The sequence below is a fragment of the Mastigoproctus giganteus genome, unplaced genomic scaffold (genome assembly GCF_048544385.1).
Source record: "Mastigoproctus giganteus isolate SK-2022 unplaced genomic scaffold, ASM4854438v1 scaffold_16, whole genome shotgun sequence".
NCBI lineage: Eukaryota > Metazoa > Arthropoda > Arachnida > Uropygi > Thelyphonidae > Mastigoproctus > Mastigoproctus giganteus.
In genome coordinates, this window is record NW_028328293.1 from 764043 (window position 1) to 791972 (window position 27930).

General features: G+C 37.0%; 1 protein-coding gene across 5 annotated transcripts in view; it reads right to left on the reverse strand.

Moving 5' to 3' along the window:
- SpdS (Spermidine Synthase) overlaps positions 1 to 27930 on the reverse strand; it is a 227213-nt gene that overhangs the window by 27177 nt on the left and 172106 nt on the right. For all 5 annotated transcript variants that reach the window (XM_090389402.1, XM_090389401.1, XM_090389403.1 and 2 more), the window contains 2 exons: positions 15350 to 15495; positions 5925 to 6047 (listed from right to left, as the gene is read on the reverse strand). In XM_090389402.1, coding sequence (XP_090245528.1) covers positions 5925 to 6047; positions 15350 to 15495 — 269 coding nt within the window. The remainder of the gene's footprint in view (positions 1 to 5924; positions 6048 to 15349; positions 15496 to 27930) is intronic.

Genomic DNA, 27930 nt, shown 5'->3' on the forward strand with positions numbered 1-27930 from the left:
ATGGAATAAATTGAGAATGCCTGCAAGGTAAAAGTGGACTACCTGAAATTAAATGAAATTAAGATTAACATAAAAATAATAATAAAAATGGTACCCAATGCTGTAGGTCCTAGGGCTTTAACTACATCGTGATGTAGTTAAGGTCCTAGGACCTACATGTAGTTTCTAACTGAGAGAAAATGAATTTTTGGTAGACCATAAAATCTAAGCAACTGGCATCCCGTGGCATGAAGTGTCCAATAGGTGTCATTGGAGATCTTCCCTGCATCCAGCCAATTCTGCAGGATTTTGTTGACGTGTTGTTCTAATCCTACCAAGGGATTTCATACACAATATGAACAACAATTCTTTAACTAAGGAACAAGGAAATGTGTTGAATTTAGGTGTGAAGTCTGTGTTTGTTTCTCAAAACCTTCCGATAGCAAAAGTAGTTATGGGTATTGAAAGAATAGTGAGGAACTTACCAGCCACCACAGCTAATGAAATACACACTAGAACTTCGGTGGTTTAAGCTAAGCTTGTGCAGCTCCTCCTAATCTCACCACAATCAAGAGAAAGGATCTTAGGGAGTTAAGATTCTATTGTTGTTTTACCTGCAGACAAAGGGAGGTCAACTGTACACACATTACAACATGGCACAAGTCAACAATCATAAGAATAGTGTAATTAGGGTCCTATTGGATAGGACTAGGTCCCACTGCGGCATCTTGGAGGAGAGAATGGAGAAGATTAAATGTGTCACAACAAATCTCCAAAATGGGGCTACTCCCAGATCTTGGCCAAACATGTTCATAAAGCTGAACACTGACAAAGAGGGGCAGTCTCACCTGCTGCTACCACATATATTCCATACTATCCAGGCTTAAGAGAACAGATCTCTAGAATATTGCACACCTGTCAAACACACTGTGTGCAGCTGCCCGGATGGAGATTGCACACAGTCATTTTTGACAATAAACTTGAACTTCTGTAGACTGTAATTTTCAGGAAATATGTATGAAGGAAGGTTGTTCCAGAAAACAGCAGTTGAATGAATAACCGAGGAAGATGAAAAGTTTATTCTGTGAGTTTGAAGATGGACAGTAAATGGATGTTAGCTGGTGGCAGCACATGTTCGGACTGTTTTGAAAAAGCGAGCGGGAATTATAGAATCCGATTCAGAAGAACAGTGCCCATGGAAGTATCTGTAGAAAAGGCATGCAGCAGAAACAATATGTCTATGAGACAAAGAGTGGAGAGACTGTTAGAGATGACTCATTAATTAACCTAACTGCCCTGTTCTGAATGGAATCTAGAAGCCTGAGAGAGATTTTGTGGGCACCACCCCCAGATGGGGAAACAATATTCCATGGTAGGGGAAGATTTGCAATTTGTACAGAGGGAACAGCTGGTAGGAAGAAAAGTAATGCCGAGAGCAAAAGAGAAAACCAGTTTTTTTAGGTGCAGAGGAAGCAATATTTGGTAGACCATGTGCTTGTGCCAAGAGAGATTAGAAGTCAGAGTAAACCCCAAGACAGGACTGAGTTCCAGAAGGATTGAAATCAAGTAAGTTGTCTTTACTGTACTGGAGAATTACCTGGAGATCAGCATTTAAGGAATTGGTAGCTGATATTCGAGAAGTTGAAGCTGATTGAGCAGGACAAGGTTTCTCAAACTGGAAAGTTGAATGTGTTGTGAAATCCTATCCATCAGCAAAACTATGCAAAACTATGGATATGATTTCTGGTCAATGGAATTAATATACAAGAGGAAAAGTGTAGGAGAAAGAACTGAATCTTGGGGTGATACCAGCATTAGTGGAGAAGTTAGAAGAGAGCCATCTACCATCACCCTCTGTGAGCAGTCAGAGAGAAAAGGTGATAACCAATTACAAAAAACAGTTGGCAAACCATAAGATGGAAGCTTGTTTAGAAGACCTTTATGCCAAACATGATCGAAAGCCTTTGAGGTGTCATGAGCAACTGCTTGTGTTTCTCTGAACTTTTCCATTGAATTTGTTCATAAATGGGTAATATAAGCCAAGAATATCACTAGCGGATCGACACTGATGGAATCCAGACTGGTGATCGTTGCTCATACGGAACGTTTCTGGGTAGTTTAATAAGAGTTGGCAGTTAATTGATTTCGCCATTACTTTAGAAAGAGTAGAAGTAATTGCAATGGGACAATAATAGGATGGGAGTGATTTGTCACCCTTTTTTGGAACTGGCTGGATATGAACAAATTTCCAAGCAGAAGGAAAACCACCTTTGGAATAAGAAAACAAAAAAAGGTGGCAAAGAACAGGAGTAAGTTCAGGAGCACAGGTTTTGAGAACCAGTGGAGAAATACCATCAGGACCTGGAGTTTTCTTAGCATCAAGATTTGTCAAAATCCTTCTGACATCCTTTTGGCGGAAGACCACAGGAGGCACTGAATGGAGCATGTTAGGAATGGTGGGAGGTGTTTTACCAAGATGATTAATATATGAGTTGGAAGAAAAATGAGATGCTAGCAGGTCGGCTTTATCCTTGGCTGAAGTGACAATAGAACCATGAGAACCATCTGGTTTTGACAGAGGTAGGAGAAGGGATGGGAAAAAATTGCGGCCAATAGCTTTGGCAAGAGACCACAATGCTCAGCTACCATTAAGGCAAGAAACAAGTTTTCTACTCCTAGCCTGTTCACAATCTAGTTTGGACTAATTAATAACTGCTTTTCAACTGTTGCGAGCTTTGGTGTAGGCAGACAATGAAACTGAAGAATTAAAAGCAAGCCAATTATGACATGCAACATTCTTCTCTTTGAATAGCCTTAGCACATTTATTGGAAAACCAAGGTTTAGATAAAGGATGAGATTTTAAGGTGGAGTATGGAATAAAGGATTCCATTCCTACAAGAATAATTTCACTGACATGATCTGAGGAAACATTGACATCAGAAGTTTTAAAACAGTAATCAGACCAAGGAAAATGGTATGAACTCTCGCAGTTCATACCATTTTGCTCTCTTATAATGCCAAACAACATGGGGTTAGCAACAGCCATGAGATAAAGGCACCATTGGAGAAGAGACAATCACCAAGTTGTGATCTGAGGTGCCTAAAGGACCACTCACTTCGACTGTGTATTTAGATGGGTAGTTTGTGGGAAAAAGATCAAGCGTGTTGGATGTATGATTAGGATTGTCCAGTATTCTTGTAGGTAAATGAACACTCTGTGCAAGGTCATTAGTAATTGTAAAAGCCTCAGCATCTCGACCAGCTGGGTCCATGTGACTAGAAAATGCAAGCCAGCTGGAGTTGTAAACATTAAAATCATGAAGGAAAATTACCTCACTGTTAGGAAAGTTGGACTGAAGAAAGTCAAGTTGCAAAGAGAGGAAGTCAAAGAGTTCCAAGTGATTATTGGAGTTGGGAGAATGGTAGAGATAACAGATGAATTTGACAGAATTAGGTAGATCAATTTTATGCCAGAGATGATCAAAAAAAAGAGATTGCAAATCACCACTTCAAGTGTCTGACAGGGAATTTTGGAATGGACATATGCACAAGTCCCACCTTTGAGGCGAAAGGAATCAAACAGCGAATAATTTGGGCAGCTGAGATGAGCAGGGATTGAATCAAACAATAACTGAGATTCTATCAGAAAAAGTACATGGGGTTTGGCAAACCGCAAGTGGAATGAAAGGTACATCACTGAGATTAGAAATGAGACCATGTATATTTGTGAAACTAGGAAGTGTTTCAGAGGTTTGGATCTTTTTGCAAATAAGTTTGGTCTATTAGTTTGACAATTCATGGTGTTTTCCATAGTAAGAAATATTTTGGGTGGGAGGGAGGCAAGGACATGCTGTATGAAGTAATGAAATTTTTGGTTATGTTGTACACATGGTAAGAATATACCCAGCTCCTTGACATAAATGGCCTCGACAGTGGCCCTCACATTCACGTTACTCTGTCTCTCTCCAGTCACTATATTGCAGAGTAGAGGTAGCAAGATTATACACTAGCTGATGCTGATCCGCAAGCCTCCTAGAGAGTTACCAATCGGTTCAGTCTGGTGTACAAACCAGCAGTCAGCCTGCAAACACCATTTTAGAGCTATACCCTTGAAATGTAAGGAAGTTTGGATCTCGCCATGGTGTTCATCATAACCCCAATGGCTCACATCTGGTGAGTATGGGCTTGGCATACGTAGGGTCCTGAGCTGGATATCATCATTCTTCTCTTTCTTGGTGATTTCCTTCTACTTCTTTCTCTCTCAGGGTAACTGAGAATTTTTTTTTTTTTTTGGCTGGTGCAGCATAAGCCTCAGGCTTCCTTGCACTATATGGCTAATAACAATAATAATAACATCAAAGGTAAAAGATCCTATACCTATTGAGGGTACAAGTGGAGTTACATATAAGGTCAAGGGTTGTTATGTTGGAGAGACAGAATGCAGGTTTAAAGATCGTATGGGGGAACAAATTAGGACAAAAAAGACCGCAGACTATGGGAAATTTGCTGCAGCTGAACACTTTTGGGAAAAGATCCACGAAATTTCTACAGGCGATACCATCAGCATTGATCATTTGCATAGGTATTGTAACTGGAAATGGCTTGTGAGCTTGCAAATTTGTTCTTTGAACATAATACCATCAGTAGAGATAGGGGAGTCTGTATTCATCCTCCTCTTTGAAACCATAATTCTTGGATAGGATGAATGGTTACAACTGGCACATTCCCAAGCCATTTCCATGCTCCTGCAGTACCACAACACATGTTGTAAACCATGATCCTGCTGATGTTATTTACAGATGTGCCATGACAGTCAAAGTTTCACTATTGATAAAGGAGGCAGTCGCCTTTGAAAGCTATGGTTGTTTTATCACTTTTAATCACCTTTAATTTGTAATATTTTGTATATTTTAATTTTATCTATCATTTTATTGCTTTTAACTCTAGAATTGTCAGTGTATTTTATTTTCCTACAAAATTTTATCCTGTCTTATTTTATTTTTATTCTATTTTAATTTATGTTAATAAAGTTTGAGTCATATACAGTTGGTGTATTCCATTACAGTTATTATGAGTCAGAATTTTCTCAACCTATTTGAAGGACAGGAGATGAGTGCTGGATGTTTTCAGTATGACCCAGAGACAAAGCATACAAGTGTGCAGTGGACTTTAAAATCATAACTAAGGCTCAAAACGTTTCATTTATAGAAGTCCAGGATCAAGATGATGCTGATCATGTTTTTTTTTCAACAGAATGTGATTCACAAGGAATCTGTACCTAGAGAGGAGAGAGTCAATGCTGCATTCTACATACAGGTACTTCAAAAACTAATGAAGTGCATTTCCCAGATATGGCCACAATTTCAAGAGAAAGGCAGCTAGCTCTTTGTTGCTTGACAATGTTCCTAGCCATTCCACACTTGTTGTGAAGACATTTCTGATAAAACAAGGCATTGTATGGAACAACTATCCACCCTACTCTCCTGGTCTAAAAACACCAGTGGACTTCCTCTTTCCTAAGGTGAAAACTGCCCTCAAGATTTCAGGATGTTGAGAACATAAGGAAAAATGTAAACACCAAACTAAACATCTCTTTGCATGACTTTGCTTACTCTTTTCAGAAACTTTTAGAATGGTGTAGTAAGTGCATTTCAATCAGATGATGATTACTTTTAATAAAAATAAAACCATTTTAGAGTTCTTTCACTTTTGTTCTTTTTTATTTCACCACTCCAGGAACTTTAATGCAACCCCTCATATTTATTATGTTAATTAATACAATTATTTCATTGAACAAACACAGGGCGAGTGTTATTTTATTATTCCTCAGAATGCAGCCAAATACCATTTGCTGTAATTTATTCTCAGCATCAAAATTTATTTTACTTCTGGAGAGTTGTTAAATTTGTATTCTAATTTCCATAATAAGTGAATTTGAAACTACCTTTGAAATAGATACTGGTAACACAAAAGCTGCACGATGGACTTCTGTAGAATAATACCTCAAATTCAAGTTAATGATTTTTTCTGAAGTAAATGCCCACAGTGGATTCCTGAAGTCTGTTTCCTGTAAGTAATTTTAATATACAATTTTAATACTAAAAATTGCTTTAAAGAAATAGAGGTGAACACAAATATAAAGTTTCAATATTACAAATGATTTTATAAACATATTTCTGGCTGCTGATTTAGTCTCACAAAAATGTATGTTGTTGCTGATCAACTAGCAGCAACACACATTTTTGTGAGAATTAATCAAATCAGAAGAAAAAATCAAGAAGAAAAAATCAAATCATTACAAATCTTTACAATAAAAAAAAGTGAAATAAAGTTGAGTAAAAACATTTGATCTTAAGTTGAAGGTAAAATTATTATAAAGTATTAGTTTTTTTTTTTTTTTTAAATAAAATTAGAGAAATTTCAATAGAAAGCAGCATCCTACAGCTTTGAAAACATGAGAAAATTATTAGATTTCAAAGTGGATTTTCTCATGTTTTTCAAGAGGGAAGATGATTTTTTTTTTTATCTGACTGCTGAACACAAATAATTTATCGTTTTTAAAATACCAATTAGAATGAACATTTTTCATTAGCTGAAATGTTCAAACTGTATTTGATATAAGATTAAACATGAGACAGACCCTTAATAATTCAATCTTGCAGGCACAATATAACAATAATGCTACCCTGACAGTCCCTCCTCCTACTGGTGATAACAGACACAACTTGACCATAAAATTACCTATAAAATGGAACACGCAGAGAAACCCAATTACCAAAGAGAAGTAACCTGGACTTGATCATACCAGATGTGACTAGGAATTGCACACATTAAGAGCATGATTTAGGACTGAGTGTATGTTGAAAATATGTGAGTAACTGCTTGTAAAAGTTAGAGAATGGAAGTGTGTGAAGCCAGACTGTTGGTATTTGGGTGGGTGTCCCTGTGCATGCATGAGTGACTAGTGAATGTGTGGATGGGAACATGCGAGTATAATTGTGTGGAGTGAATGCCTCTCTCGCAGCTTGCTGGATGGTTTTTCTCTTCTGGCGCTTATGACTTGAACTGTGTGTGAAGGTGCATGTTTCATCCATGTGTGACTTTTGACTTTTGCATATCCTGTCTGTTTCTAACTTGCTGAAATGATTAAAAAGGAAAAAAAGTGTGTGCACTGTCTATATTCAGGGTGATATGACAAGTGTTGCAGGCAAGATCTAGTGAGTGAATAGATATATACATGAAGGGAAAAAAATTGTGATGAGAAATTACATGTGCCAGCAATTAAAATAAAATAAAAATTTGATGTCTATATTCAGGATGATACTATATGGGTGTATGAGTGGGTATCCAAGAGGAAGTATACATTATATCACCTAGTGTGCACCCCAAATATGTGTTTAAAAAAAAAAGAAAAAAAAAAAAAAAAAAGGGTTGTGTACTTGAAAGCGTGACATCTAGATAATTAGACTTGTAGCTGGTGGTGCCACTGATGGGGCCTGCCCCGCAACCAAGTTCATACTTACTGACAGCAAGCAGATTCCTCATTGGCAGCATGGTGTGGGATGATGACACTGGAGGCAGCCGGTCCACTCCCCAGTGTGGGATTGACTGTCCAATAAACTGGGCACCATAAGCCAGCAAAGTGACCAACTGAACAGGACACCCCACCTAAAATGGACTCTACCACCATACCATACTGTTCTGTTCTTATCCCTCTGGAGGGGCGTTCCTTCCACAGGATGCCCCTCACACCATTCAAACAAAAACTTCACTTTTGGGGGCTCTCCCTCCACCCCAGTATGCTAAGGTGATACCAGGGTTCACCACACTAGAGCTATTATGAGTCCCTTACTTTGCTTGGCATCCCAACTAGAGAGTAGTGGTGCTCCATGGAACCTAAGCTGAGCAGCCAGATGAACAACATAACCTAACACTACACAACGCACTTTATCTGGCCTACACACAGTTTGTATTACATCGAAAAGTTATGACACTGAGTTGGAGGATGCTCCCAGTGCCACTAGACAGGAAACACTGTCCATCCTCACATAATAACTGTACTTCCATTGTAGGAATTTTCATGATACTTCATATTTGACTCTATCAGAAAGATTTGTCAAGCTATTTCAAATTTTTAAAATTGGACAAACAGAAATCTAAAAATTAATATTTCTTTTGTTCATATTTTATTTTTAAGGGGTGGCCAAAGCTGTTTTTCTTATGCAGCAATCAGCAACCAAGTTTGCCAATTGCTACATAATTAAAATGGATTTGGCCACCACTTATATTTTTTTTACAATGTTTTACAACAGTTACCCAGGGGCTCACATCTGGTGAGTATGGGCTTGGCAGCACACCAAGGGTCCTGAGCTGGATATCATCATTCTTCTCTTTCTTGGTGATTCCCTTCTACTTCTGATTTTCTCTCTCTCTCTCTCAGGGTAATTCAGAATTTTTTTTTTTTTTTTTTTTGGCTGGTGCAGCATAAGCCTCGGGCGTCCTTGCACCATATGTTAATAATAATAATAATAATGTTTTATAGAGCATGAAGCATCACTGCCGATCTCTCTTAGTTCATACATATTGCATAGCCTATCCATAATACTGTAGGTGAAGCACTAGGTATTGTTTGTTGCAGTGTGCTGATTGAAGGAACTGATGGCCAGTATGGCAGATCTGTAAAAGAGAAATACATTTATTCATTGCCTAGCACAAGGTCACTAATTTGTCTGATGTTGGAGCCAAAACTGGTCACTGTTGTGACCAGTTTTGGCTCCAACTCTGAATCTGTTATTCATTTTTAATGAATAACAGATTCACCTATTGGGTAAAGTTATTTGATAAAAACCAATAATAGTTACTTTAGGAAAACTCATGGATAAAGTAGTTGACCATGAGTTTTCTTTAGAAGCTCTTTAGAAGAGCTTGGCCATCGGCTATTCAGAAGAAACAACTCCAGAGCCAATGGGCATGCTTTTTCAATGTCACAGGAGAAGCAATGTTGTCACTAATACAGACAGAAAAACAGAATGCAGTGTGAGCATTATTTCTTAAACAATGTTCTCTGTTCATGCATATGAACTGAGAGCAGTTCTAAGAAGGAAGTTAGTAACTACAGACGAGTTAGTCTGATTTCAGTGGTAAGAAAAATCTTGGAGACAATGATTAAGAATGCAATCCAGAGCCATTTACATAGATATGGCAGTCTAAAGGACACACGACACGGCTTAAGGGAAAATCATGATTAACTAACTTAGTAGGCTATTTTGGCACAGTTATTCATGAGCTGATTTAGGAAACAATTTCAACATTTTAGCAAAGCATTTGACTCATAAGAGTTTACTGTATAAGCTTGAACAGGTTACGATAACAAGTAAGATTCTAAGATGAATTTCTGGGGGCAGGGCAGAAGGCAGAGAGTTGTGATATTCTTCAGATTGGTGTAATTTCAGGAGTGGGGTCCCCCAGTGATCGGTTCTGGGACTAATGTTGTTTCTCATTTTCATAAATTACATCGATAAGGGGATAGAAGGCATGCCAAAGCTTGGAGAAGATGTAAAGGTTGGCAACATCATTAATGATCATTGCCAAGCAGCACTCCTTCGGAATGACTTGAACAGACTTCAAAGGCAGTCAGAGAAGTGGCAGCTATGTTTTAATGCTGCTAAATACAAGGTCATACACTTAGAGAATAGCAACCCACAAATAAATTTAATTAAAAACAGTGGAGGAGGAGAGTGATCTGGGATTTACAATACGGGCAGATATGAAGTTTTCTGAACAGTGTAAACAGGCAGACAGGAAAGCCCACAGTTTCCTATCAATGTTTCATTGAACGTTATCCTGTAGAGATAGGGAGGTAATACAATGTATAATGCAATTGCAAGACAACATTTACAATACTTTGTCCAAGTATGGAGACCTCATATGAAAAAAAAGGGGGGGGGAGCTTCTTGAAAGGATCCAAAGATGGGTAACTCGAATGGCGAGATCAGCAGGACGACCATATGGGGAAAAACTCAGATTATGTGGGCTACAGAACTCGACAACCAAGCACATCAGAGGTGACCTGATTGAGGTGTGTAAGGCTCTGAAAGGAAATAGTAAAATGAATGAAGGTGGAATCTTTACTGTTATAAAGAATTCCAGAACTGGGGATCATAAATTCAAATTATGAGGGTTAAGGTTTAGATTAGATTGTAGGAAATTTTCTTTGAGAGCGAGTTGTTGACTGCTAGAATAAGTTGCACTCACAGGTAGTTGAGGCATAGTTTAAATAAATTCAAAGGTCAACTGGATGGTTACCTGTGTGAGGAGGAATGTATTCAATTGTATTTTCTTATCTACTTGAGTTTTCTTTCTGTGCAGCAAAAGCCTGTGGCTTTCTTGGCAAATACTACTACTATATGAAGTGGTTCCTTTCTGATAAGCACATTTTCATAAGACAATTGAGGATGTTACACAAAAGCTATTAACTGTCAATGCTTACTTATCTCATTTTTAAAATTATTTTTATTAATATATATCGCACTATGACTGTCAATTACATTATTTATATATTAAATAATAATTAAATAATATATTAAACTCAAAGGTTATTAAATTCTAAATAGTAAGCATTTGGGGAATTAATTGTAGAAGCTACTAGGCTTTTCATATACTGTTCTAATGATACTTGGGGCAGAGAAAGAAAATGCATGGGATACATATAAATTAATAGGAGCCTATAGTAGATATAAACTAGTCTGCAATCAAGTCACAATCAAGGGGAGGGTGGGTGGGTTTTTCGCTCACATATCTAGACTCCTCAGCAATATTGGTCCCCGAGGTTGACACAGACATTCTTTCAGATATGCCAGACAAGCTGTACTTGTTACCTGGGAGTCTAAAACGCTGATGGAACTGATATTCGGGTGACCCTCAAGTCAAGTGGACCCAATTTCGGCGAAGTCCGGATGGTCTATGACAGCCAAATCCTCTACTTGCACCTTCACGATGGTGGGACTGTTAGTAATCCTGGGTATAACCTCTATGCACAAGTACATGGTGGGTGACCACCCAGGTGTGAACCAACGTAAGCAGGGGTCGAGGTGTGGCACCCACACCACATGGAGCAATGCCGCCCCTTTTTGTTACCAGGCAGTACTAGGTGGTAGATGACTCTCATCAACCGGTGAAATACCACCACTTTGTTTATGAAGTGGTGGAACCCATGTTTAGTCTCTAGAGCTAAGTTCCGGTCAACTCTTCCCTATCTCTTCCATCATGCAGTATGATTGATGACTTTTGAGGTTATGGTGAACGTCGTGGCGAGATCCAATATTCCTTATATTTTGAGGGTACAGCTCTAAAACGGTGTTCGCAGGCCGGCCGCTAGTTAGTACACCGGACCGAACCTATTGCTACTTCTACTCTGCCAGATAGTGACTGGAGGGAGTCCGAGTAGTGTGTATGCGGGGAGCATTGTCGAGGTTATGTCAAGAATGTGGGTATATTCTTACGTGTATGCCATATCCAAAAATTTCATTACTTCATACAGCATGTCCCACCCACTTTTTCTTACTATTGAATACACCATGAATTGTCAAACTAATAGAGCAAGCTTATCTGCGAAAAGATCTATACCTCCCAAGCATTTCCTAATTCATTTCACAAATATAAGTGGTCTCAATTCTAATCTCAACGATGTCCATTTCCATTGCAGTCTGCCAAACCCCATGTACGTTTTCTGACAGAATCTCAGTTATCGGTTGATTCAACTACTGCTCATCTCAGATGCCCATATTCGTTGTATGATTCCTTTCGCCTCAAAGGTGGTACTTGTGCATAAGTCCGTTCTGATATTCCCTGTCAGAGACTTGGCAATTTGGAATCTCCTCTCTTTGATCTTCTCTGGCTTAAAATCTCTCTGCCTCATTGTGTCAAATACATCTGTTGTCTCTACCGTTCTCCCAACTCCACTAATCACTTGGAGCTCTTTGACTTCCTCTCTTTGCAACTTGACTTTCTCCAGTCCAACTTTCCTAACAGTGAGGTAATTTTCCTTGGTGATTTTAATGTTCACAACTCCAGCTGGCATCCGTTTTCTAGTCATACCAACCCAGCAGGTCGAGATGCTGAGGCTTTTGCAATTACTAATGACCTAGCACAGATTGTTCATTTACCTACAAGAATACCGTACAATCCTAATCATACAGCCAATATGCTTGATCTTTTTCCCACAAACAACCCTTCTAAGTACACGGTCGAAGTGAGAGGTCCTTTATGCACTTCAGATCACAACTTGCTGATCGTCTCTTCTCCAATGGAACCTTTATCTCATGGCTGTTCCCAACCTCGTGTTGTTTGGCATTACAAGAATGCAAAATGGGATGACCTTCGAGACTTCTTTTCTTCTTTTCCTTGGTCGGATTACTGTTTCAAAACTTCTTATGTCAACGTTTGCTCAGATCGTGTCAGTGAAATTATTCTTGCAGGAATGGAATCCTTTATCCCACACTCCACTTTAAAATCTCATCCTTTATCTAAACCTTGGTTTTCCAATGTGCTAAGGCTGTTCAAGAGAAGAATGTTGCATACCGTAATTGGCTTGTTTCGAATTCTTCAGTTTCATTTTCTGCCTACACCAAAGCTCGCAACAATTGTAAAGCAGTTATTCATCAGTCCAAACTAGAGTTTGAACAGGCTAAGAGTAGAAAACTTGCTTCTTGCCCTAATGGTAGCCAAGCATTCTGGTCTCTTGCCAAAGCTATTGGCCGCAACTTTTGCTCATCTCTGCTCCCACCTCTGTCCAAACCAGATGGTTCTGTTGTCACTTCAGCCAAGGATAAAGCTGACCTACTAGCATCCCATTTTTCTTCCAGCTCATGTATTAATGATCTTGGTAAAACACCTCCCACCATTCCCAACATGCTCCATTCAATGCCTCCTATGGTCTTCCGTCAAAAGGATATCAGAAGGATTTTGATGAATCTTGATGCTAAGAAAGCTCCAGGTCCTGATGGTATTTCTCCACTTGTTCTCAAAACCTGTACTCCTGAACGTACTCCAATTCTTTGCCTCCTTTTTTCACTTTCTTATTCCATAGGTGTTTTTCCTTCTGCTTGGAAATTTGCTCATATCCAGCCAATTCCTAAAAAGGGTGACAAATCCGTCCCATCCAATTATCGTCCAATTGCAATTACTTCTACTCTTTCTAAAGTAATAGAGAAATCAATTAACCGCCAACTCTTAAACTACCTAGAAACCTTCCGTCTGATCAACGATCGCCAGTATGGATTCCGTCAGTGTCGATCCACTGGTGATATTCTGGCTTATGTTATCCATTTATGGACTAATTCAATGGAAAGGTTCGGTGAAACACAAGTAGTTGCTCTTGACATCTCAAAGGCTTGCCAACTGTTTTTAGTAATTGGTTATCCAGTTTTCTCTCTGATCGCTCACTGAGGATGATGGTAGATGGCTCTCTGTCTTCTAACTTCTCCACTAATGCCGATGTTCCCCAAGGCTCAGTTCTTTCCCCCACTTTTACTCTTGTATATTAATGACCTTCTTCCATTGACTGGAAATCCTATCCATAGTTTTGCCGATGATAGCACATTGCATTCCACTTTCCATTTTGAGAAACCTTGTCCTGCTCAATCAGCTTTAACTTCTCGAAAATCTGCTACCAATTCCTTAAATGCCGATCTTCAGGTAATTCTCCAGTGGGGCAAAGACAATTTAGTTGATTTCAACCCTTCTAAAACTCAGTCTTGTCTTATATCTAGCAAAAAGGATTCTTCTGCTCCTATGCTTATCTTTAATGACACTCTGATTTCTAGGCAAAATGATATATCTCTTTTGGGGATTACCCTGACTTCTAATCTCTCTTGGCACAAGCACATTACAAATATTGCTTCCTCTGCATCTAATAAACTTGGTTTTCTCTTTTGCTCTCGGTGTTACTTTTCTTCCAAACAGCTGCTCACTCTGTATAATTCGCAAATCCGCCCTGCCATGGAATATTGTTCCCACATCTGGGGTGGTGCCCCCAAAACCTCTCTCAGGCTTCTCGATTCCATTCAGAAGAGGGCAGTTAGGTTAATTAATGATTCCTCTCTAACAGAGTCTCTCCACTCGCTTTCTCATAGACGTAGTTTCTGCTGCATGCCTCTTCTACAGATACTTCCATGGACAATGTTCTTCTGAATTGGCTTCTATAATTCCTGCTCTCTCTTTCAAAACAGTCCGAGCACGTGCCGCCACCAGCCAACATCCATTTACTGTCCAACTTCAAACCCACAGAACCAACTTTTCATCTTCCTCATTTATTCATTCAACTGCCGTTTTCTGGAACAACCTTCCTTCATACGTATTTCCTGAAAATTACAATCTACAGAAGTTCAAGTCAACAAATATCTTCTTTCATCTTCTCAACCTCCAACCCAAGCACGGTACTAAGTACTATAAAACCTCTTGTGTTTGGGGTTCACACAAAAATAAATAAATAAATAAATATAAATCACGAGTTGAAAATGCATTACTTTGAAAATAAATCTTTCATTATATTAGTGTTTATTAAATTTTAAGTTCTTTTATTAATCTTTATTGCTTTCTAAATTGAGAGATTATATCATCCCTGGGATGTAATACTGCATTAGAAACAAAAACCTACAGAATAAAGTGATTTTTTTTTTGTTTTTAATGGTTATCTGAACATTTCTGGATAACTATTCTCAGGTGTGAACATGGCTGCATTCTTTAATGAAATTAAAAAGGAAGTTTTAGACAATTTTAAAGTTTAAATTATCTGTAAACTGATGTATATTTATTTCATGGTGTCAAGATTATCAAGACGATTTCAATTCTCATATTAGCATACATTATTGGTTGGTTTGGGGGGGGGTTGATGGCTGTCAACTTTCTGCAAATCTTCTTGATGCGCTAGGTTGGATATGAGTATTGAATACATGATTATTTTAATATGTAGCTTTTTTAAAAATCATAAATTGATTTAATTAACATGGTACGCTAATTCACATAAGAATACGTTTATACGTGATTGAGTGTTGAGAGAATTACAGTCCTACAATAAAGGTATGATACTTTCTCTTATAATTTAAGATTAATAATAATAGGACATATTGGGCTTTATTGCTTCTTCATTTTTGATTTCTTAAATCTGGAGAGTTGGCAGCTATGCATTGCCAATGGAAGGCCTCCCCTCCCCTCCCCTCCATACAAGTGCCCACTTAAAGGGGTCAACAAAAGGCAACAGATGTAAATTTTAAAAATTCATCTGTACATATTTAAAAGCGTTATGAGCTGCATTAGTGAGCATATACATACATAAAAAACATCAGGACACATATATTCAATGTTACTTACAGATGACTGGCTGCACAAGAGATAGCCAATTTGACCTCCAGGATATGTAGGGATATATGAAGAAGCATAATCAACAACAGGAAACAGTGATCGACACATTTCAAGCAAACCTTTCACAAGTGGCAAATCAAACCAGAATGATTCACCTAGAAAGGAAAAACAAATATATATATTTTTTTTTTCTGTATAGACTCTGGTTATAATTTAGAAGGTAGAGGATAGAAGGCTCATTTATAAATATCCTCAGAAGGTAGAGGATAGTTATAAATGAGCACTGCAGTTCTTGGACTAATGTTATTAGTGGAGTCACTCATAGTTCAGTGCTGGGCCTTTACTGTACACGGTATTTATTATTATTATTAATAGCTATATGGTGCAGGGATTGGTTGGTTGGATTTTGATTTTATTGGCGCAAAAGCGACTAAGGCTAGGGTGCACCACGACTATGCTATAAAAATACAAATGAATAAAAGATATATTGTAACCTTACAGAAAGGATACAACTCAAAAATGGTAAATACATAAAATCAAGTAAAACACAGTGACTAAAAATAAATGCTCAATACTACACACACACACACACACACACATATTGTAAGAAATATAAGTTAAATGTATATTTCACTTTATAGTCTTGTTCGTTACACATCCTGCCATACCTCTACCTACTTTTTAGTCTTAAATTTTGCATGCATTTTCTCTTATTTCTGTTAACTTTTTCCTCTTGGCTTTTGTGTAACTTACACTTCCAGCCTCACATTTATACGTTGTATGTATATATATATATATATATGACCATTATTGGCCTCGTGGTCCTCTGTCGATATGGGGCATGATGGTCAGTCTATTATTTTGATATTTTAGTTTTTTGGTAGTTTCTTTAACCCTTTTTTGGTGATATTTCACGTCTTTTGGAAATGGTACCTTTCGAGGGGGTTCCGCTAAATTATGTATAATTGGCATTATTTTAAATTTACATTATGTTTTATTAATTGGGTTTAATGACTTAATTGACTAAATTATACAGGGAATTATCGACTACCTTTTGTCCTACTACCGCTACTTTCCCTTCCCTGTTTGTTTATTTTATATTATTTTACGTTTCATTTCGCTCTGCATTATTGCCGTACTACTGGCTGATGTTTTTATTTTAAATATCATATTTATTTTAATTATCAGATATATATATATATATATATATATATATATATATTATTATTATTAGTGTAAAATATAGTAAGTAGATATTTATTCTTAGAATTAGACTTATGAAAATACGGTGTACCCTGGGAGCGATATACGTGTTGACCGAAAAAAGGGGGGGGGGGGGGGGAATATTAAAATAAATATAAAAAAGGAAAAAATAAATAAGCCAAATGGGATTTTTGAAGAGACGACCAAGGTGGAAATAGCATTGCGGTGTCATTCATAATTTTAGTGTCTTCTTCAGAGGTCATCCACCAAAATAATGAAAAAGACAGCAATGCTCTTACTTCTGTTTCCGACATGTTCTGTATGTCAAGATACACGTGCGAAACACGTGTATCTTGATACACCTTATGTAAGGTCATCCATGATCTGTATGTATTACTTTATCAACACAATTTTGTACTGGCTAACTTTATTCTAAATTATATTCAAAATTTATATTAGATTTACCACGTGGTTTTTCGCACGTGTATCTTGACATACAGAACATGTCGGAAACAGAAGTAAGAGCATTGCTGTCTTTTTCATTATTTTGGTGGATGACCTCTGAAGAAGACACTAAAATTATGAATGACACCGCAATTTCCACCTTGGTCGTCTCTTCAAAAATCCCATTTGGTTTATTTATTTTTTCCTTTTTTATATTTATTTTAATTTCGTTTCCTATCTTCCCCCCCCCCTTTTCAGTCAACACGTATATCGCTCACAGGGTACACCGTATTTTCATTAGTCTAATACTAAGAATAAATATCTACTTACTATATTTTACACTAATAATAATAATCCCTTATATATACATTATGGTTGTAGGGTATCTTTGCGTTAGCAGTGACCCTGATCCATATTTCATGTTAACGTAATACTGCTTATCTAATCTTAGTTTCCTCCCCCCCTGCACATACCAATAACTTCTCCATTCTATTATTCTATAAGATTATATATATATATATATATATATATATCAGTAAATATTAATAGTTTGTAAAAATTTAAAAACATCTGACATGTGGCCATTGCCTGATAAAATCTGACTGAGTGTTCAGTCAGATGGGTATAAAAGCAGTAAAAAGCGTATCATTAAAATCTGGGCATTCTATTAAAATATGTTTCATGGATAAAACTGCGTATGGTGCAAGGAAGTCTGAGGCTTTTTTTGGCTGGCTTCCTTGCCAGATATGGAAAGGAAGCCAGCAGAGAGAGAGAGAGAGAGAGAGAGAGAGAGCAAGGGTCAGAAGTAAAAGGGAATCAAGAGAAGAGTGACGATATCTGGCTTAGGACCCTGGATGTGCCAAGTCCATACTCACCAGATGTGAGCCCCTGGGGCTATCAATATTATGAAGGAATATCAAGCTTACCTTAAGTTTTCAGAGGATAGAAAGCTCAGCACAACAGTTAATAACAGGAATTAAAGAATACCACTGCAATAAGACCTCGAAAAGTTAGGCAAATGGGCTTTGAAATCACAATTGAGGTTTAACATTGATAAATACAAAGTACTGCAGAGGAGCAGTTGTAAAATCAGAATAACATACCATTAGATGGTAGAGAATGAAAGAAGAGACCTAGAGGAAATTGCAGTCTGCATGAAGTTTTCTCAGCAGTACACGTAGACTGCTAAAATAGCTCATGGGGGTTCTGTCAATGATATACAAGAATTTTTCCAGCAGGACACTGTTGCTATGGAAATCTCATTGCAAGGGCCACTACTACTTAGGCCATACTGTGCCTAGCAGGGATAAGGAGTTAATCATCCATCATATAGGACAATGGTTAGGCCACATTTTTAGTAATGCATACAGGTCTGGAAGCCTCATTTTAAGAAAGGTGTGGGATGGGTGCAAAGAACAGCAACCAGTTGGTCAAGAACACAGAGGTACTCTTACACAAAAGACTTCAGTTCTGCAAATATTGATTGCTTGGCACTTGGAAACTGGGCACTTGCAATGAGACTGGGTGAAGTGTTTAAGGCTTTAAATGGAGTGTGCAAACATAATGATGACAGTATTCTAACTCTCTCATACAGTGCACACAAGGGGGCATAAATTGAAAAAGGATGGTTATAGGATAGATGAGCAAAAATTTGCTTTCAGCTACAGCATAAGTTGGATCAAACTACTATGTGTTGTTGTGGAAGTGGGTAGTTTGAATAAATTTTAGGAAGAATTATGCATATTATTAGGGGGAAAGGACACATGAGGTGGTTTTTTTTTCCCCTGTATAAGCTTGATCCCTTGCATCAATTGCTAGTACTACTACTACTAATAATATAATTCTTTTGAAGATAAAGTTCAAAAGAATAATAATATTATTCTTTTGAACCTTCAATATTTTTACCAGAGGTCTAATAATAATAATACTGGGGATAGAGTTGTTATAAAGAATTAGTTACTTTATAATTTCATTACCAGAAGTCAAACTGGTAATGAGATCATAAAACAAATTCCTTAAAAGTAGTTAGTTATTTTATAATAGTACTGAACATAAGGGCGCTTCTGTAGCCAGGTGGGAAGGAGCACATGCTTCTGGATTAGACCAGGGTTCGAGCCCATCACCACCAAATACGGAGAGATGAGGAAAGGTCAGGGAATGACCACCCCATATTCCGGAGCAATATGGCCTTAGTTGCGTTGCTAATGCTCCTAAAAACCAAATAACAAACAAACTAACAAAAACTGTACATAAGAGTTAGTCAACTATGAGACATGTGTTTTATAGTGGTTGGTCAAGTCCACCATAAATCTTTGGGAAATTCCTGGGATCTCCTTAACCTGTTTGCTGCTGCCTATATTTAAGAGAATGCATTCAATGTGACATAATTTTTGGAACATTCTGGAATAACTCCTTTAATGCCAACTAAAAATAAATAAAGTCTGGAATTCACAATTAAAAATGAACACAATTTTGGGCACTGAGATGTAAATCAGGGGGTAAAAAAAAAAAAACACTTTAAAATCTCATCAAATTTTCACTCAATGTACATAAACTAACTTTAACACAAAGAACAAATAAAAGTGTGTGCCAAGTGTATAAACAAAAAACACGCACTTCTACAAACAGTGCAGAGTTCAATCAGTGTTTCAACTTTGAGTAGTTGTCAATTTCGTATGCCTTTACTTTAACAGCACTGAAGAATGACCAATATATATACATCATTAGGTGCAATTTGATGCATCATAGCACATTACTTTGGTGTCATTTTATACTTATGCATCAGAAGAAGCAAACGTGTTAATTAAGGAGGGAGAGATTGGAGGAGTGGTTGTGGTTACCATGTTTATACCTATTTTCTTAATTTGCAATAAAGGCTTTTTAAAAATATGAATGTGTTGTTTTTAATATGTATTCCTTGTTGAGATTAATATTATCTATTTTACTATTAAAAAGGGCTTTAAAAAAGTCTACAGTGGTGATATCTCTCCATTGATAGGGAGCAAGGTTTTAGTAAAGCCCATTTGTGACTCTCACACCGGTGAAAGGCGAGATTCAATTTTGATACATGACAATTTGTCTTTTTTTTTTTGTGTTCATTCACTCTAACAAAGAGCTTCTGCTTGCTCTGTTCTGCATAGGCTTTTGGCCAATCTCCACATTGTAAACAGTACATTGGAGTACACTGTTTAAATATGGCTTTATTTTCAAAATTTTAGTGCAAGATCATTATGTGTAATCTTATAGCCGAACCACACTGCTTGACAAAATTAACAGAATAAAATGTTTTTCATGAATATTTCCACTGTGAACAGTGTCACCAAAGGTGAATATTTGATATAATAGGCATCCTGGCATGCAAATTTTGAGTATCAAATAGAAATTGATCTATGACTTTACAAAGCTGCACATTATGCAAATTATTCATGCCTATAAAAACATGAGTTGTAACCACATCACTTTATTTCCATTTTTTGGGTTGCTCAGTGGGATAAGACATTGGAAAACAAAGTACTTTGGCTATTTCAGACCATATTGTTGATAAAGAAGTTAAGTTGCTTTTGATCCCCACAACTCAGCCATTTCATCTTTTTCGAATTTATATTTGCATTCTCCATTACATTTTAATTCAATGAGTTCTTGAATATCTTCACTAGCAGACCTGGGTATTGCATCCAATTGGATCTAATATCTGTGTCTTCACTTCAAAATAAAATAAATCTGAAAATCTATTTTTCATTTCATCTTTTAAAGAACACAAATGATCTGAACAATTCGTAAGATCATTCTCAGTGAGAGATTCATTGATTTCAGCTAACTCTTGCATGCCATGAAATTGTTTTCTCAATATACAAGTTAAATAAATAAATAAATTTTCTGTTTATACTCCGGCACGACAACCAAGTCAGTAGAGTTTACAATAAATCGTCAATACAAATATTCATCGTATTTAGTAGTCACGGGCTTGAACCCCGGTGCACTCAAGGAACGCGTGCTATGCACTCTCGCTCCTGACCACTGGGCTACGTTAGGCCTAGTGTGAACACATCATATTAGTACACAGCAAAAACTCTAAATTTGCAAGAATGGCATTGTTTAAGTTAAATCTTACTCTTTTTATTGTTTTCTCATTAAACTGCTTTCAAATATATCCAGTTTTTCAATGAAGGCTTTTTAATATGCATTTGCAGTCTATCACCATAATTAATTTCCCTTGAAGTTGAAGTGATACTTCATTAAGTTTTCAAAAAATCCAAGCCATATAGTATATACTGTTTTTGTGTTTCCTGATCTTATCTGTGTATCCTTCGCTTTCAAAAAAACTAATTATCATACCAAAAAGGCTTACAAATCTTGTTACACAGTTTCCTTCGGAATGCCATCTCACTTCTGTATGTAAAAGAAGCCTCACATACTGTTCTTCAATATCAACACAAAATTTTCTGGAAAGGAGATCATGTTTTTTTTTACTTAATTTTATTGATGGTTTTATTATTATTATTATTATTATTATTAGCCATATGGTGCAAGGAAGCCTGAGGCTTATGCTGCACCAGCCAAAAAAAATTCCTGAGTTACCCTGAGAGAGAGAGAGAGAGAGAGAGAGAGATATCACCAAGAAGAAGAATGATGATATCCAGCTCAGGACCATGGGTGTGCCAAGCCCATACTCACCAGATGATCACCCCTGGGGTTGCTTTTAATAACTATACTGAGAGATTGATAAAGAATTGGACTAATATATTTTGCAACCAGATGATGTCGGTGCACAATGCAGTGTACTGCAAGAACTTCAGGACATACTTCCTTTACGTGGGCTATAAAATCTTTGTCTTCCAACCATGGAGATAGCACCATCAGTGGCACAGGATACCAAATTTTCCAATGGTACTTGTTTTTCGTCAAACCATGTTTTTACAGCAGCAAAAATGGTTGCTCAAGTACAGTCAGTTTCTATAAATTTTACAAACAACGTCTCTTCTTGCAATTTACAATCATCATCGAAAAAAAAACGAACATATGCCATTAGAAAGGCCTTATTGTCAGTAACTGTGGATTCATCAATCAATAGAAAATTTTCTCATTTTAGTTTTTTAATTAGCTGCTCTTCAATGTTACCTGACATCTCATTGATTCGTCTTCGAATTGAATCGTTGCTCGATGGCAATGCTTTTAAAATACTGGAAGGATTCTGATGCATCACTGTTGAAATTAGTCTCTAATGCGGGTTGCATCACAGTCTCAGCAACTGTATGAGCACTACCAGTTTTTGCAATGACTTCTGCAATTTTATAAGATGCAATCATTCTATTGTCATTTGTTTGTGTGTTCTTCTTAAATAAGTAACAGTGTTATGTTGCTCAAAATTCTGTTTTAAATTTTTAAAATATTCAATATGTTTACCAACTTTATCAGGATGTTTCCTTTTTAAGTGATCTAAAAGAGGCTTGATGGTTTCATAACCTAATTTGAAAAAAAAAACTATTACACATGAGACACATAGTCTGTCTTGAGTTGAATGGGCTTTCAATAAAACCATAAACTAGATATTCATCCAGATACTATCATCACTTTTTCTTTTCGGCAATTGATACGATTGATGAATTGAATAACTACAAAGAATTAAATAATAAAATATTTTTATTTAACTCATAACCTAAGTCACTCACAAAAGCACTGTGGATCAAGAATAAACAACTTCCACATGGAAACAATAAATCAATACTAATTGTTGCTTAGAAAGTAGAAACAATAGACTGAAATATTTCCTCATCCATGCCTCATATTGACCAATAAAACAAAGAATAAATAAATAAACCACACCCACCATGCCGCCGCCAAGGTTGCAGCTGCTGAAAAGGTGAACCACCAAGGATTGTGGAGACATTACCTCTGAAAGCGCTTAGGCATTTAATGTCTATAAAAAGCAAAGGTGGTTGAATTAAATCACACCCACTATCTTTCTTTTATCAAAATTTCTCACTCATTCACTCCTAATATAATATACCTACATGTTAAAAATCAGTTGTCTCAGGGGAAAAGAAAACTCAATGAGAGAAATTAAATATTTAGGAATAAGATGTTGTCTGGTAGAGTTGAACTTTGGAGAGCCACAAACCATTGTAATACCCATGATTTCTTCCCCCCCCCCCAAAAAAAAAACCAAATTTTTGCCCCCATTGAGAATCCCTGATTTAGATAATTCTTTGAGATGGTGGGCTGTTGGATGACTGAAGCCGGGCAGTCTCAGGCAAAGGTGGCACGTTGGTGTAATGTGTCGCACAATGTCATCTCAACACAGTGAAGCAGTTTCAGGAGAGAGAGAGGAACCATTACAAGAAGAGCTGGCCAAAGTCACTCAAGGGCTACGTCAACCAGGACAGACCACTATGTGGCTCTAACAGCAAGACGGAACCCTGCGACGTCCTATCATCAACTATCTCTTGAGGTTGCTGTGGCCACAGGTGAAAACATTTCCAACTGGATTATGTTAAGAAGACTCAATTCAAGTGGACTCTAGGAAAGGAAGCCAGTGGTTTGTATCCCATTGACCCCAAACCACCACAGAGCTTGTCAAAACTGATACCGTGAACTTGTGACTTGGAACCCTGAAAAATGGGGTACAGTTCTGTTCTCTGATGAGTCCCATTTTAGCCTACAAACAGATTCTAGTTGTTACATGGAAGAGAGAGTGTACCGTCCAATACCCCCAGAAAAATAGATAGACCACCAGAAAAATTTGAAACAGACGCGATAACCCTGCGTACCACGGAGGAAGAGATATTCATATATATTATATTTCATCTGGAGACAATAAGGAATGCAGTAGCATCCCTCCCAGATCAGAAAGGGATACTTATGACGGAGGTAGAGTTCTTGTGGGGTGGAATGATGATCAGTGGCAATGCACCTCTTCATGTGTTTGGCAGGGGTATACTGAAACTGTGCAGAGGTACCAAGAACAGATCCTTGAACCCATGTACAACTTTTTAGGGGTGTGGCTGGCCCAGATTTTCTTTTCATGCATGACAATACCACTGCACATAGAGCTCAAGTGGTGGAGGAATATCTTTGAACCGAAGATATCTAACGATTGCCATAGCCAGCAGACTTAAATTGGATCGAACATGTGTGATTGATCCAACTGGGCATCCACTTGATTCCTTGGGCATCACACTGCATGCCGACAGCAAACTTCTCAGTCACTTGGCGAGCTGAGGTCTGTGCTGGTGAAAGAATGGGATTTATTTTCACAGAATCTTATAAACACCCATATATCGAGCATGGTTCACCATTCAGGCCTTTTTAGCCTTTGGAGGGGATCATACATCAGTATGGTGTATATTTTTGAGCATCTTGTATTGACTTCTGAAATGTGATCTTTTTGATAATTCTTATACAACCCCTATATCTGAAGTTTCTTGCTGTCTCCTCGTTTCATCATTATTCTATGGTATACCACCAATACAAATTTTGTTCTGCTTCATTGCAAGCTGCAAGAGTTATACCATGTTTTCTACATGTTCTGTTAATTTTGTTGAGAAGTGTATACTAACCATTTAGCTTTGTTATAATTACAATATGAAATCATACAGGTAATGATAAAAATTAAGACAGAAAAGATAAGTGGTTCTGAATTCATTATAACCAGTAGAAGAAAAATAAGAACAGTGTGGAGTTTGAATGCATGACTTCTGTTGTTATTTGGTTTTTAGGAGCATTAGCAACTAAGGCCATATTGCTCCGGGATATGTGGTGGTCATTCCCTGACCTTTCCGCATCCTCCGTATTTGGTGGTGATGGGCTAGAACCCCGGTCTAATCAAGAAGCGTGTGCTACGTACTGCTGCTCCTTCCCACCTGGCAACAGAGGCGCCTTTTTTTTTTTTTTTTTTTTTTTTGTGTCATTGGACTGAAAATTTTGGATTTGTTGTTAAAGCTTATATTTTAATAACAAATATCAAAATTATTGATATTTTACAATTTCTAAATTAAAATTTTGCTTTTTTTCTCAGTGGGGAGGTTTCCTCCACATTTTTTGAGGGAGAGTGACTTCTGTGTTACTTGATAATGACAGGCCCAACTCCATTCTAAACGAAGTTTTATACACAAAAGTAAGAGAAATTTTATGAAATAAATTATAATTTATTTATTAATCATAAATAATTATTAATGATTAATCAAACTGACCCGTATGTGAGAAATTGCTGCAAGTGCTACCTATATCTAAGCATAAAAAATAAAAATTTATAAAGGATGTAAAGAAAAACAGCAAAGGTTTCAATACTTATGTAAACTCTAGAAGGAAGAGGATGAATCAAATTAGTCCACTTGATATCAATGGTTTGACTGTTGATCCTGCTCAGCTTGAACATAAGAAAGGCATCTGGTATGGATAGGATCTATTTAATTATATTAAAGGACACAGCAAAGGAAGTAGGCAAACCATTAGCCACAATTATGAGAGCTTCCTTGAACTCAGGGGAAGTACCCATGGACTGGAGATATGAAAATGTGATCCCAATTCACAAGAGCGAAAAGAGTAATTACAGACCTGTTAGTTTAACTTCTGTTTCAGGGAAAATAATGGTTAAAGAAGCATTCCAGGATCATCTAGACAAGACTGTAGTAATAATTCAGAAAATGCATGGGTTTGTTAAGAGGAAGTCTTGCCTGACCAATTTGATTGGATACTATGATGTGGTAACAAAGGAACTGGATGCAAAATATAATTTTGATATCACATACTCGGATTTCAGGAAAGCTTTTGATACTGTTGCTGGAAGACTATTGTACAAATTGGAGCAGTATGGCATTAAGGACAAGTTGCTGCTATGGAAAAAGGGATGGCTGAGTGGGAGAAGACAGAGAGCAGTAATCAGCGGACATTGCTCTTCATGGACTAATGTTATTGGTGAAGCCCCCAGAGTTCGGTTTTTGGCACATTGTTTTGTATATTTATCAATGATATTGATAAATGTAGAATTATTTCTTCTGATATTCTATATTTTATGATAAAATATCATAAAATATAGAATGATATTTTGATATTTATGATATTTTACATCATAAATATCAAAAATCTCACAAAATATCATTCTCAAAATATATAGAATGATATTTTATCGATGATATTGATAAATATACCCGTTAGTTTAACTTCTATTCCAAGGATTATAGTGGAGTCACTGTTTAAAAAAATAATGCAGGATCATCTAGACAAACCTTCAGTTATACTTCAGACACAGCATGGGTTTGTTAAGGGGTAAATTTTGTCTGACCAATTTGAGTGAATAAATGAAAATTTTATTTTCATTTATTTTGTTTACAAACAATTTTATTTTTATTTATTTTGGTAACAAAATTTTATTCTCATTTTTATTTATGCTTTTTACCCTTTGGCTTGAGGTTTACCTCAGAAATGAAGACATATGTTGCTATTTTGCTTGCAATCCTGGCAGTTGAATATCAAGAGTTGACTCTAAGTTGTGCGGCAACATCCTTATTTTGTCAATTTTGTAATTATTTATCTCTCATTATACATATTTGTTACTTTCTATCCCCCTCATTTTTTTTTCTTTTTTTCACTTTATATATAAGTGCAACCCTACTCTGCTTACCCGAGGATCGAAATCCTCGGGTAAGCAGAACTGTTATGGCAGTTGATCTACTACATTTCCCAGATGACATAAGGAGAATGAGCGAACTCTTGGAAGGGAAGAGCGAACTCTTGGAACTCTTGCCTTAAAAGGCAAGGTGATACATTACAATGTGTAATGTTACTACTTATAAACATGTTTTTCTTCTTTTCTGAAGATAAGGGCTTTTGCTTTCGTAAAGGTGACTACAGCATCTCAGACAGTTTTAAATTCTGTACAGTGGGAATAACTGATGTTATCGACACTGAATTCTAAATAGGAAGCCTTCAGGGAATTAATCTTGGAGGCTGCTAGGCTTTTCATTCCAACTAAGAAATACTGTTCAAGGTTTAGGATTAAATGAATTAATGAGATTTAGGCCTAAATGAACTAAACGAATTAATGAGGCTTGTGGCAGAGAAGAAAAATGTACGGGATGCATATAAATCATCAGATGACACAGAAGTCTAAGGCAGATATAAGCTAGTCTGTAATCAAGTCACAAAGGAGGTTAGACACGCAAAGCCAGATTATAAGAAATCTTTGGCAAAAGATACAAAAAAAAAACAAAGAGTTCTTTACTTATGTAAACTCTAGAAGGAAAGGGATGAATCACTTAAAATATATCGTTTGACTGTTGATGAACCTGCTCAGGTAACTGATAAACTGAATGAGTATTTTGCATCTACATTCATACATGAGTTATTCAATGAGGGGAATGCATGCCTGGGGTTTATTAAACTAACAGGGAGCTAAGTGATTTTGTAATAACTGAGAGCAAAGTGGAGGAGAAATTGTTGAAGTTAAACATAAGGAAGGCACTTGGGGTGGATGGGATCTTTCCAGTTATATTGAAGGAGGCAGCAAAGGAAGTAAGCAAACCCTTAGCCATAATCATGAGAGCTTCTTGGACTCAGGGGAGGTTCCCATGGACTGGATCTGTGCAAATGTATCACCAATTCACAAAATTGGTTCAAAATGTGACACAAGTAATTATAGACCTGTCAGTTTAACTTGTGTACCTGGAAAATAATGGAGTCGCTGGTTAAAGAAGCATGCAGGATCATCTAGACAAGACTGCAGTAATAGTTAAGACACAGCATGGGCTTGTTAAAGGGAGGTCTTATCTGACCAATTTGATTGGATACTATGATGTAGTCACAAAGGAACTGGATGCCAAAAATAGTTTTGATATCATATACTTGGATTTCAGGAAAACTTTGATACCGTTGAACATGGAAGACTGCTGTACAAATTGGAGAGGTATGGCATTATGGGTAAGTTGCTACAATGGATAAAAGGATGG